The sequence below is a fragment of the Nanorana parkeri genome, unplaced genomic scaffold (assembly GCF_000935625.1).
Source record: "Nanorana parkeri isolate BGI_ZX_2015 unplaced genomic scaffold, ASM93562v1 scaffold513, whole genome shotgun sequence".
Classification (NCBI taxonomy): Eukaryota; Metazoa; Chordata; class Amphibia; order Anura; family Dicroglossidae; genus Nanorana; species Nanorana parkeri.
Window position 1 is genome coordinate 391701 of NW_017306781.1, and position 14628 is coordinate 406328.

A 14628-nucleotide genomic window follows, 5' to 3' on the forward strand; every position below is an offset into this window, starting at 1 on the left:
TCTGCAGGGTCTCAGGCTGCAAATCCCACCTGAGACCCTGTAGAGCCCCCCACAGGTCCTGCACAGCCAACCTGAGACCCTACAGAGCCCACCACAGATCTTGCACAGCCCACCAGAGACCCTGCAGAGCCAACAATAGATCCTGTAGAGTCCACCTGAGACCCCACACGGCCCACCACAGATCCTGCACAGCCAACCTGAGACCCTGTAGAGCCCACCACAGATCCTGCACAGCCAACCTGAGACCGTGCAGAGCCCACCACAGATCCTGCACAGCCAACCTGAGACCCTGCAGAGCCAGTCTGAGAACCTGCAGGGCCCACCATAGAACCCACAGAGCCCACCAGAGACTTGGCACACCTTATCATAGATCCTGCACAGCCCACCATAGAACCCACACAACCCACCTGATACTCTCAGGTGGGCTGTGCAGAATCTACGGTGGGCTCTGCAGGGTCCCTTTCCCTGCACACGTGCACTCCTCTTACTTGCAGCTCCCCAGCCTGCCTCCAGGACATTCGCCGTTAGCCTCGGGCTGCCCGCTGCTGGGCCCCAGCCTCCTCCGCAGGACCAGCGATGCTGAGCCCAGCCCTGCCTCCTCCAGCGGGAGCTCTATCATTAGGCAGCCTCTCGCTGGCCCTTGTGGCCGCCTAGTTTGCTTGATTAGGCAGCTGAGGCTGCCTGTTACTGTGCAGCCCGGCTCGCCACACTGTTTTGGGGGGGTGTTTTTTGCCGCCCCCTGGAAAGTGCCGCCCAAGGCAAACAGCTTGTTTGCCTTGCAATGGATACTCCCCTGGTGACAGCAGTATAGGTTGGACATTCTAAATATTTTTTTTTTTATTGGAGAAACATTCACTAGCACAGAAACTATTGTTATCACCTTCTGCTTGCATTTGTGTAATAATCTGGTGCGATTAATCTTGTTCAATGACTAACCTGTGTTTTTGTTTTTTACATTTTTTATTGACACTTTAAATGATACTAAAAAGTGATTTATGTCTCCAGCAGCGCGCAGTGTTCAATCATGAGAACATCCCAACTATGGGAGAACTGTAAGTGTAATTTTGTTTTCAATATATTCTTTTCTAATATCTTTAATTTGTCAAATTAGAATTGCTTTCACACACAGTGTTTACAGCTAGTGTACATATACAACACATCTGTTAAAAGAATATAAAGTATCCTTTCCAGTAAACTCAGCTTGTTTGGTTCCAACCCATGTCACAAATAATTGTTGTGGTCTGTAGAAGAGTGTTGTCTTCGAAAAGAAATGTGGTATTCTGCCCCTTTCTCCTCATCAGTCTCTTCAGTAGAGGTATTGACTTCAGATGCAGATAAACTTACCAACCAACCTGTTAGGAAGCACAGTAATGTTTATGTGCTTTGGCATTCTATGAAATTGTAGCACATGTACTAGACCATATAGGATAATGCCATTTCTCTTTCCCAAGACTAGTGCTTCTGCTTCTCAATGAAAATGTCCAGAGTTTTCATGAGCACTGTGGGACATAAACACTTCTTTGGTTCAGAAAGCCTTATATCACCGAGTGCAATGCAAAGCGTCGGATGCAGTGGTGTAAAGAATGCCGCCACTGGACTCTAGACAAGTGGAGACGTGTTTTCTGGAGTGACGAATCACGCTTCTCTGTCTGGAAATCCGATTGGCGTGTCGGGGTTTGGCAGTTGCCAGGAGAATGGAACTTGCCTTGGACTGGATTGTGCCAAGTGTAAAGTTTGGTGGAGGGGGGATTATGGTCTGGGGTCGTTTTTCAGTGGTTAGGCTTGGCCCCTTAGTTCCAGTGAAGGGAACTCTTAAGGCATCAGCATACCAAGACGGGAGGGAGACAGATAATTTCTCATAAGAGTGCTTCAGGTCACTATACAGAGCTATCCTGCTGTGCTTCCAGTTGAAATGCAGCAACAGCTTTTGTCCAAGGTCCTGACTGTGGAAAAATAGCAGGACTGTCACTTATTTCTGAATTATTAGAGGTGTGCCTAATTACACTGGAAAGAGATTTTGATCAGTGGAGCTGCGAGTCCCTGACCTGAATCACAATGATGTTCCTCAACCTTGTGGTTACCATCAGTTAAAGGAATTTATACAGGAAGTTATCAATGTGGGCACAATGCAACACCAGCTTGGGGAAAAGAATAATGCATAAACTGTGTATATCTATTGGGTTGTAATCTGTTTCATGTACTTTCTCATAGATATCAGTCCCTGTATAACTATACTCCACGTAATGAAGATGAGCTGGAGCTCAGAGAGGGGGATGTGATCGATGTTATGGAAAAGTGTGATGATGGATGGTTTGTGGGTAAGTTTTTCTATTTTTTTTACCAATTACTAATCGGAAAACATTTCAATTTGCCTTGAAGGGAATATGTCAATCTGTTTATCTGTCCTTGTTAAGGCTTCTGTTTAACACTGGAAGCTGCCATTGGCTGGCAACAGGAAGCAGTACTAGTTCTGAGAGAGGTACCTCAGTGTGTGACACTGCATTGCTCACAAACACCCCTCCTTTCAGAATCAACTAGTGCAGATCTAATGCTGGGCTTTCTTAACAGAATTTCCTGCATGCTCTGCACTGGGGATGATTCCATAAGGCATTTGCAACACACTTCTTGCAGTGTGTATGTAGGCAAAGGTCTTGCACCAAACCCTGCAATGTTTTCAATATTAGTATTGATGTGTGCAACTTATTCAAGTATTAGACACTTTTACTGGATGATGCTACTGATGCCACAAATTCATAAACAAATTGGTTATAAGGAAAGTGAGGATAAATAGGACCTCTTTCATGCTGGAGTAAAGTGCTGACTGTGTCACACATGTAATTAGTGTGTTGCATCTTTGAGACATTTTTATGTCAAATTCGGTCTTAACATTTAATACCTTTTATTACTTTCCCAACTTCTCCAAATAACTTCCCTGCCTGTAAAACACGCCCACTTCGCAGGAGAGATAGTTGTGACTGTTTTGTCAGAGTTGCAACAGATTCACACACACCTTGATATGTACATGAATCTGTCACAAGTTCCACCATATTGTACTATTGCAGGAAAGATTTCTAACATTCTAAGATTTCTAACCAATATCTGTGCCCCTCTTTTTGCATACCAGGGGCTGTATCTTAGAAGCACCCATACTAAACGCATACAGTAAAGATTTCATACAAGTAATGATTCATAAATTACAGAACAGGAAAATGAATGAAATCAATGAGACATGTAAACTTTAATGTGAAGTAAAAGCATAAAGTAGTATGCCAACTATAGAGCAGGGATCTCAAAGTACCAACTCAAACGGATCGCGTACCTGACTTTCGGGAGCAGCTACACAGTCTGCATCTCTGTGGGATGCAGGCCGCATAGCTGCTCCTGTCACTGCTGGCACTTAGATCCTTTTGGCCGGCGCTCTGACATCCTTCACTGAGCACAGGGAGGGGGGGTGTTGTATAATTGTGTGTGTTTTTATTATTTATTGAGGGGGAAAGGGGAGATTGTATTTCTGTGTATTAGGCACACCACAATGATATGCGATATGATTGCATACAGTTAGAAAACAATCACTCTCCCTGGATGCACGGTTGATGTGTCCAGGGATAAGGATTGATTCCTAACTGCATGTAACCATATCACATATCATTACATGCGGCGTGCAGGCGTTTACTGATCATTAACTTGAACAGGTGACAGTTGCTGCATGTAAACGCCAGTTTATGGATTCCTGCTGCAGGAAAACGCAAGTTCCTGATGCAGGAATCCCTAATCGCACCTAAACATCCGAGTGTGAATGCTGCCTTATTGTGTGTATATTAGTGTGTGTATTTCTCGGTGTGTGTGGGGAGGGGTGCATTTCTGTGTGTGTGGGAATGTGTACATATTTCTGTGGGTGTAAGGGAGTGCATATTTATGGGGGTGTGCGTATTTCTGTGTGGGGGGATGCATATTTCTGTGTGTGTAGGGGGGTGCATATTTCTGGGGGTGTAGTGGGGTGCATTTCTGGGTGTGAATAAATGTGTGAATTTGTCGGTCCTCTATGATTAAAACTAAAACCTGTGGGAAAAAACACACACATACTGACACTGCACACATATACACATGTATACATACTGATATGACACACACAGAAATATTAACACACATACTGACATCACTCATTCTGACAATACACACAAAGCATCACAAAAACATATACTGATATTGCATACAAAGAAACAAACGCATATACTGACATTAGAAACACACGCAGACATTAACACTTGAATCGTATGTTATCCACATAGGAGAAACAAACGTGTCCAGTGGCCCCCAAGTGAATTGAGTTTGCGACCCTTGCTATATATGAGTATATTTCGTGTCTAGCAAAAACCAATTGTCCACATAATGAACAATTAGCGGTTATACTTTGACACATGGCGGATACATTGAAGGGCAGGCAATATTAGTACTTTCTGAACACTCATTGAACTGAAACCCTGTAATGTGTGCATTGTATATATTTGTAATCACAGCTACCATCCTTAGTAACACTGGTGCTTTCTGTTGGTTCGGAGACAAGAGCACTAGGGGTTGCTTAGAAATCATATTAGAGTGAAATTACTTTTGGATATTCCGATTACCTTTTCTATAAGCAAAATAAATAACGACGCAATTATAAGCTAAAGACATCATATGAGGGCCCAGACAAAAAGTATGACTACAACCCGTCTGATGGGAATACGAATAAATGTTCACTGACATACTTCCTTCTCTTTTCAGGCACCTCCAGAAGAACAAAGTTCTTTGGAACTTTCCCTGGAAACTATGTGAAAAGGCTGTGATGGTGTTACGCCTGTTGCCTCACTTGACACATCTATAAGACTTTGCTAGGAAGCACGCTTCTTGTTTCTGACCAGAACCAGTTCATATGTAATCCTTGCTGCCACCCGCCAATGTTTTCTAGCAGTATTAGAGCCAGTCCGGCCCTGTTCTCTACACTACTGATGATATTCTAGCACCAATCATTATTATTCACCAAATTATTATAATCAGGGCACCCACTGCCTCTGTATGTGTGCTTTTTGAAGTTGGTTCACTCAATTAGCATTGCAGTGCAATACAGTCCAGCTAAAGGAGGTATTAACACATTGGTGTGTTTGGTTACATGAACAATGTGAATGAAAGAAACCTAAAAGAGGTTGAAGGATAAAGTGTGATGTCACAGTTATCACTGGTACAAAGATCAGCACTGGCCTTGTCTCTCTAGATATCGGAAACGTGACATGTTTCCTGTGAGAGGCAGGTGTACACAGTCAAAGAATCCCAGTTAAAATGATGGAAATGCTATTATGAAAATGGTCCTCTGGAATAAAACGACATTTTTCCTAAACTGGGAGCAAACAGTTGTTGATGATAAATAAGATTTCATTACAAAATAAATCTTTTCCAAAACAGAATAAAAGTAAATAGAACATTATGTTGCATATGAATGTTTTACTTTTATACAGTGGAGGAAATGTAGAAAGCGTTTCATGACGTGCAAACGTTGATGTAATGATGGCAACCAATGACATGCTGTTATTAGAAAGCAAATGTCCTATTGGTTGGTGCAAACTGCATGCATTGGGTTGTTGAACAGGACTGCAAACCTAAAGATAAATGCAAAAAATGACGGATACTATTGTGACTCATTGTACCAAAGAATGCAATGACAATGATAGTTCTCCGAGGTAAGCCTGTTGGCATTACACTCATAAGACACTGCATTCCTTAAATATCCATACTACCTTTTGTACTTTGGTCATTCTTTATGCACAGGACTATCTGATTGTTTAAGCTGGTATAACACAAGTCTCAACCTGTCAGCCATAAACTACTTCTATATTGTGTCAATTCACACCCAATTTATAAAACCTGATTATAAACCCCCTTCAGCTGGCACTGACAGGTCAATAAAGTGTTTAAGAAGTGGAAGTGCTTGTGTTGCCTATAGAATGCGGTCAGAATACAGCTTTTCTTTTTTTTTTTAGTTTAGGTCAGAAAAACGAATACAATGAGAGTCATAGAAAACAAAAAATGCATTTTTTAGCATCATTCAACCTTATTTACCATGATGTATTTTATGACCAATTATCATTATTGTTTTGTTTAATGGCAAACTATAGCAGCATGTAAAGCAGACCAGTCTGACAAAGTTACTCAAGACTTTTCATTTTTAGCAGAACATCATTCTAGGTGCCCATACACTGTACGATTCTCGTACGAGAATCGCGGGAAATCCCGCGATCGTACGAGAATCGTACAGTGTATGGAAGGCGTGCGACTGTTTCTACTGTACGGTCGCACGTCTTCCGTCGAACAAGCAGGCTTGAAAACCCGCCGGGAATCGTACGATTCTCGGCGGGTTAGTGGCCTGCTTGTTCGACAACTGCCGAACGGGCCGGTGTGCGCACGCGCACACTGCCCGTTTGCAGTAATCGTAAGCCTGCACCTCACTGCGGTCATCGGAAGCCCGCCCCTCAGTGGGGTGGGCTTTCGATGATCGCAAGTACGATCTGCCCGTCCAAGATGGGCAGATCGTACGAGCTTTCAATAAGCTTACGACCATCGCAAGACTAGAGTCTTGCGATGGTCGTAAGGTGTATGGGCACCTTAAGTCATAGTCATTTAGGTCTCATTCACACGAGAAAAGGCCGGCATATACAGCTCCGTGCTGCGTGCACGGCCGTATCGGGCAGCTCCCGGGAAGAACAGGGGCTGCGTGTGATTAGTATGCAGCCCCTGTCCTTCTCTATGGGAATACATGGCCGTATGCTGCCCTATGCTCACCGATCCTGTCTGCGTCCGTGCCGGGACACCTGCACCCGTACAGACCTGCAATTGAGGTCAGCGTAGGGCAGTGTATGGCTGCGTATTCCCATAGAGAAGGACAGGGGCTGCGTACTAATCACACGCAGCACCTGTCCTTCCTGGGAGCTGCTGGATATGGCCGTGCACGCAACACGGAGCTGTATGTGCCGGCTGTTTCTCATGTGAGAAAATATTGCCATTGACCAAAAAGGACTTCATATGAAACATATCTTTGTAGACAAAACTGGCTCAATCAATAAAGAAAACAAAGCTGATGTAGACAATGTTGAAACGGCCAATCAGGTTTCTTCAAAGACACATGAATTTTGACTGGCCACTATGGGTTGCAGCACTTTGCATACCATCATCGTTTTTTTGCACTTGCAGAATAAGTCTGTGTTAGATTACCTAACACGGATCCATAATGGTAAGTGCTCATAATAAGTATCACTAACATTTGAAATGTGGCTTCTAGTAAATTCCTCCTGGTAGGAGTCCCTAGCATACCAGTGAAAAATACAATGACCGGGGAAATGGCATTAAGGATCTGTACAGACGGTATTGAAGGACCTTGTAAAAGTACATAAAGCAAGCAAGAGCTATATGGGAAGCAGTTTTTTTCTACTTCGCTAGAGTATGACTTGCAGTTTGAGTGATTCAGTCTTTTCATTATTCTGAATTTCCTTGTATGCATTCACAGGGTTATCCTAAACATTTATTACCCAGTGCGATATATAATATCAAGTTTTCTCACTTCATATATAGAACATTTATGTTTGAGTTTCACATTTTCATGTAGAATTCTAGCATTACAAACCAACAATTCACAGTTGCTAAGACAGGCATTCGCAATCACATATGATTCTGAATATGCCGAATGTATTATCTAGTATGAGCATAAGCCTACTTGCTATACTACAGCGTGCCATAATCAGAAGGCTGGTTGCTGGTATAAAGCACACACTTTAAGGGTCTGTTCAAATTAGTGTGTTGCAGCAAAGAGTGGTAAGATAGGCGTTTTACTGTGCATTACCGCAAAGCATGGCAATGCATGAAACATAGTGTAATGCCATTTATCTTGAATGGCACCAGAGTGCACTTGCATTTGAATGCGTTGCAATGCACAGATCTGCACAATGTCTTTGAACACCTGAATTCTGCAAGTTCACATGTGCGCATTACCGCAATGCTTTAATGTGAACAGGCCCTTAGAGCAGTTTTTACAAGGGTTAAGTGGCAGCTGTTATAACTGCACATATCTTTGAAGAAATACATATATTGGTATTTTATGCATTATCCATAGTTCAAACAAATATGTTACTCGCATGGCAGGACAAATCCCAAGGGCCAGGAAACCAACTAGCATAAAACCTTCTTGTTTTAAAATGTTCCCAGTCTGCCACTTTCAAAATTGGAGGGACCAGCTGCTGAATTCTACATTATTTTGTCCACCTCGAACATTTGAACACAGCAGAAATTATATTAGGATCACTTGACACACTTTAAAATGTCACTAAACTCAGGAGTAGGGTTGCACAGATACCAAGTACAGTACTCGGTACAAGTACGAGTACATGTACCGATACTTTTGAGCTCCAAGACTAGACTAGAGAAAAATTCAAAACTTAGGAGGCCGCTGTCATTTGTAAGGAGCACACGGAGCTCCTGGGATTTGTACATCTCCGTTTTAATGTACGATTTTGTTTTTATAAATATAAATAAAGGGATGCACAGATACCAGTTTTGCAAGTACGAGTACTGGTCCTTGCCGAGTACTTACAAGTACGAGTACTGATACATTTTTGTTTATTGTCATGTGACAGTTTTTCTAAAACAATGCAGACTAATGATTTTAGGACAGTGGTGGAGCGCCAGAGCCAGGTCCCAGCTGCAACCCTGGTAGTTCTCATGAAAATGCCAAGTATCTGCACTGGTACTCAAAAAGTATCTGTGCAACCCTACTCAGGAGTTTATCTTAAAAATGTATTCAAGTACCTTAACTAATAACAGAAATGTATCTTATTTGTGTATCACTCGGCTGTAGATCCTCAAATCATCTCTGAATTGCTGCTGACACTGTCCTTCCTTCTGGAGGGTAACTACTTTATTTTTCTTCCCAGTGACCCCTGTGTGTGCTGTAAAGTAGTCATGGTTCTAAGCTCACTCCTGTGATGGACTACAATCCCAGGTTCAGTTTACTTATTTGTATTGAGATTGTAGTCCATCACTGGAGTGAGCTTGAAACGGTGACTACTTTACAACACACACAAGGACCATGGGGAACAAAAGTAGCCACCCTCCAGAAGGAAGGACAGTGTCAGCATGGATTCAGAGATGGTTTGAGGATCTACAGCCGAGTGATACAAAGATAAGATACATTGTTGTTAATAGTTCAGCTACTTGGATAGATTAAGATTTAACACCTGAGTTTAGTGTCACTTTAACTACTGGATATTTTTCTAAGGCTCTGTTCACACCTGGGCGTATCGTATATGCGATTCGCGGTTAAAAAACACGCGACAAACGCGCGTTTCCGAGGGCTACTTGGCTGTATCCCAATGGAAACGCGCGACACAAACGCCGCAAAGAAGCTCATGTACTTTTTCAGGCGTAGGCCGTTTTGTAGCACGTTCAGACGGGCTGAAATACGGCAAGGTGTGAACCATACCCATAGAAAACAATGGGATTTCATGTTTGAGCGTTTTGTAGAGCGTTCGTAGAGCGTTGAACGCGCTACAAAACGTACAGGTGTGAGCCAGGTCTAAGAATCTCTGACCTGCCAGCAGCTTAATCCACATAGTTTGACAATATGTTTTAAAAACTTTGGTATGGGTACAGTAGCATTTATTTCAAACATTGGTATAGCTTTTAACTCAAGGCTTCCATAGCCTGAAGAAGATAAATGACAACCAGTTGAAAAAATAATGAAATGGGTAACTGATTTGGGGTATTAAATCCTAATTGACATTTTAAACCTTCAGCATAAAAGTAACTAGAGATTGTTCCAGTATTAAACGTTGATCACCTCTCTCTTGTTTGGATGATGGGTGAAGAGCAATCCGCCCTTCATTTCTGTGGTGAGCGGTTGCAGCTTCGCAAGCGATTTTTTATTAAAATCAACCTATACCTAATGCTAACTAAACTATGTGAAAAGTTGATGTAGATAAATATTAAAACAGCAGATACCCAAACACCTTAATTGGCACCTCATGTCTGGAAGGAGCAGGCTCTCTACTCTTTAGACTGCCACATTTTTCAGATTACTTATTAAGAGTAAGGGAGACAGACTTCTAGACGGGTTTTTTTGGTTTATTCTCTGCAAACTATCCACCACACTCAATGCACTTCCACACAGCACTGAATATATCACAAAATGCCATTGTGAGATGCTCAGCTGTTAGGATATGATTTGTGACCTTTGGCAGCTCGCAATCAAAAATAATACCAAGCTTTTGTATCCTGACCAGTGTTATATTTTAGTCCAGCAATTCAGGTTTTGATAGATCTAGTTAGCCATCGTTTTAGAGAAAGTGCCCCCTAACAAGCCCATGAGCCTGTTGGCGCTGATTCTCTTTTATACTTGGCTACCCGAGGTGTGCTGTATTCATGAGGCATGAATACAATGGCTGTATTGTTATTATTGCCTATGAAGAGGCCCCGCTGATAAAAAATACAGGGTCTGACAAAATCCAGTCCACAACTTTCTCAGCACCTTATTAAATAGTGTTTACTGCATTTCTCCTTTTTAAAAACACAGGTGACTCTAAAAAGTGACTTTTTCTGTAGTATTTTGTACATATATTGCCTGGTGTCCATGTACAGAGCCTCCGTCCTGTCTCCTCCTCTAAGCCTTGTTGTCAGTGGGAGCATCCAGCATCAGGCTGCCAGCTTTTCTCTGCTCTGTCAAGCTAAACTGTTGAGACCTGTAAAATAGCCTTTTATGAGCGATTTTGTGAAACAATGAACTTCGTTTTACCAGTGGTATCTAAATGTACATATTTATTTGTAACAGAGAAATGCTATAAAATAAACATCTCTTTTGCAGTATACAGTATTTCATGTTGAACACATAAAGAAGCTTTATATTTGAAAGGCTTTGAATTTTCAAGTTGTTCTACTGCATGCAGCTTTGCTATAAACACCTACCGGTGATGGCGTTCATAGGAGGAAATTCAGTGTTCAGTTCAGGTTCGGGTATGCTTCACTGTCCAGCTGCCCCGGAGCACCAGCTTCCATAGGAGCGTAGTTGGCTGGTGGCTAGACATTATGGGACATGTTGGTCATAAACAGCTGGATGCTTGTCTTTACCTGCTCTAATGCCTGTACTATTTAAAATAGCACTGTTTCTACTGTATCTGGTTGACAAAAAGTGTTTCATACCCGGCTACCAGATAATTAACTTTAAATTCTTACAAGAAAATGGTATTTGTGTTATTTTCTGTTGGTTTGTTTTTTTTCTTCAATAGACATCTAATAAATTTTGCCTGAATAAACCATGAGTCGGTTTGCCTTCATTGTAAAAGCAATACAAATGATATCATTGACACCTAGAGGCTGATTTAGAAACCATTTACACGGCTCTTCGGTGTGCAAACAAGACTTGCAGCACTTTGTGGCCACTAGATAGAACTGAGAAGCATAGGAAATTACTATGCCCCTTGGCTCCATCTAGTGGACATACAGCACAACAAATCTCATTCGCACAGTGAAGAGCTATGAGAACGGTTTATAAATCACCCGTTCTCTTTCATCAACAATGTAAAACGACATTGGTAACTAAAACAAACAAAAAAAGAATCAACAAGTAAAGTAATCATAGCTCTGGGCATTTCAAACTAAAGATATGAGGGAAAACAAAATCTTAAGCAGAGGCTCCAAAACTGGAACCAGCACATGATAATCTTCCAAAGAAATTCAAACTTTATTCCACATGCATCTGTACAAAGCACAACCACTGACGCGTTTCTACCTTAATCTACCTAAGTCATAGCTAGCTGTGAACTAACACCAAACCCACTAAAATAGCATGCCACGCAGGGCAGGGAAAAACACTTGAGAACACCTGTATCTAATAAACAGTCCATATGATCAAATAAAATAAAAAACAAGACAGTGGGAAAGAGGGGAGTACATGCTTCAGAATTATTGGTAAACATCATCAAAATCTGAATGATGATCTGAGATGAATGCAGTAGGCAAAGGATCCGACTGGCCCTGAGACAGCAGCAAGTCCTCCTCTTCCTCCTGCTACTGTGCCTCCAGTGCCTGGTATATCAGGCCACAGAGTGTCTGCTACAAGGAGAAGACCATAGGGATTGTATCACAAATCCCCCACCTTGTCACGGCTTACCATTCTGGCCTCTTTAAAAGGTGCCAAGATGCTGTACACATGCTAAATGATGAGGCACTGATGCAGGGAAAAGAAGCCTGTCCTTGTACCTTGATGACACAGGTACTCATTGATGGCACATTGCTGCTAGGGCAGCTTTTTCAGTATGAGTTGCAGTGCATGGAGTGTCAAGGATCAGGCATTTGACAGGCAGCTTGTGCTGCACTTATCCCAGCTGAACACTGGCAAGGTATGCCTGCCTAAAGTGGTCACAAACTCTTCTGGCCTGAGAAAGGACCAGCAGGATCCAGGGGTACTTAATGAGGAACTACTGCACCCCCAGGATGAGAACATGTGCAAAGCAAAGTACATGTACAAATTTTTCCTGCTGAAGGGTGGCCAGCAGGTTAGTGCTGTTGTCACACATGACCTTGCCTGAAGATGGCGTGTAGTCAGCTGCTGCTCGATTGATACAAGTGATCTAAACAAAAAAACGAGCGGCGGCTCGCCACTGTACATTTAGCTCTGCTTGCCCGAAGCAGGGCTAAATGTACAAAAAACTACTCGCCAGGCGCCCGAAACTGCATGTCCCAGGCGTCGGGCGATAGGATTTCCACACCTGATGGAAATTCAATATAGAAATGCAGCTTTATTTTTAGTTATTGACCATAGATACCCTTTTACACCCCTCCCTGTATTGGTGCTCAGGAGAAATTCTATTAACCCCCTCTGAATTCTTGGTCAATGATAGTGCTATTAACCCTTCTCCCCTTCATTGGTGGTCAGTGGCAATGCTCCCCAACCATCCTTGATCCCCTTAGTGTTTATTTAGTAGATCCTATTTGCGGCCCAGCACACATGGAGGAATCCTGGTGGGCAGGTGAGCTTGCATGCAGGCTTCCTAGTGGAAGCATAAGGTTCCTAAGCGCAGCACAAAGACATGCTTTCACAACAGCAAGGTGGGTGGGTCAGGGTTTGTAACTGACATGCAGTCTCGTGCCAGGCATCATGTGCCAGGGGGCTGCTGACCCCTGTTTTGTCCTGAATAACCTGCTCACCCCCTACTACCTCCGCATGCAGAACCTCTGCATCTCCCTTTGTACCTGCCTGAAATGTTTATTGTTAGGCAAGGGGATTGCCTAACTTTTAGTGGCAGCTATGATCAATGAGGGGAATAAATATATAAATATGTGGTGTTTTTTGGTGCATAATACAAAGGGCAGCTTTTCCTGTGTATGCTAGACCCAAGAATAAAATTAGAATTAAAAAAAGGCCCTAGCAAAAAAAATAAAAAATATTCCATCCTCAAAAATAAACCTGAAATACTATAACTCAAGCCTATTTTTTGTGAGAAAGAAAAAAATTTTATGTGAATCAAAAGCAAATTAAAAAAACAATAAAACAAAACAAACAAGCAAGGGGGGCAGCAGCTAAACAACACCTATTATTGTTACTGACACACACAAAAAGGTAGTCCTGGAAAGGACTATTGGGTCTCTGAACTGTGAACATAAGTGGGTACACAAGAACATGTGGCACATTATAGTGCTATATAGCACGGTATAGCAGAAACTAACTTACCCTACACACAAACTGTCAGCTCTCCAACATATACTGACAAATGGCTGCTTGGAACTCACCCTTTTATAGTGAGGAAGGTGAATTATCCAAATGCCCTCTTTTTGGTACTTCTAAGCCAGCTGACCTACACTATATTGCCAAAAGTATTGGGACGCCTGCCTTTACACGCACATGAACTTTAATGGCATCCCAGTCTTAGTCCATAGGGTTCAATATTGAGTTGGCCCACGCTTTGCCGCTATAACAGCTTCAACTCTACTGGGAAGGCGTCCACAAGGTTTAGGAGTGTGTCTATGGGAATGTTTGACCATTCTTCCAGAAGCGCATTTGTGAGGTCAGGTACTGATGTTGGACGAGAAGGCCGGGCTCGCAGTCTCCGCTCTAATTCACCCCAAAGGTGTTCTATCGGGCTGAGGTCAGGACTCTGTGCAGGCCAGTCGAGTTCCTCCACCCCAAACTCACTCATCCATGACTTTATGGACCTTGCTTAGTGCACTGGTGCACAGTCATGTTGGAACAGGAAGGGGCCATCCCCAAACTGTTCCCACAAAGTTGGGAGCATGAAATTGTCCAAAATGTCTTGGTATGCTGATGCCTTAAGAGTTCCCTTCACTGGAACTAAGGGGCCAAGCCCAAACCCTGAAAAACAACCCCACACCATAATCCCCCCTCCACCAAACTTTACACTTGGCACAATGCAGTCAGGCAAGTACCGTTCTCCTGCCAACCGCCAAACCCAGAAACGTCCATTGGATTGCCAGACAGAGAAGCGTGATTCGTCACTCCAGAGAACACGGCTCCACTTCTCTAGAGTCCAGTTGCGGCATTCTTTATACCACTGCATCCAACACTTTGCATTGCACTTGGTGATATAAGGCTTGGAT

At 42.8% G+C, this 14628-nt stretch overlaps 1 protein-coding gene across 1 annotated transcript in view; it reads left to right on the forward strand.

Moving 5' to 3' along the window:
• Positions 1-5453, forward strand: part of SORBS2 (sorbin and SH3 domain containing 2) — a 153780-nt gene extending 148327 nt beyond the window's left edge. Inside the window, exons 23-25 of the mRNA XM_018561296.1 lie at positions 1006-1052; positions 2212-2318; positions 4765-5453. Of these exons, the coding sequence (XP_018416798.1) occupies positions 1006-1052; positions 2212-2318; positions 4765-4826 (216 nt within the window). The 3' untranslated portion in view covers positions 4827-5453. The remainder of the gene's footprint in view (positions 1-1005; positions 1053-2211; positions 2319-4764) is intronic.
• The last annotated feature ends 9175 nt before the right edge of the window (positions 5454-14628 follow it).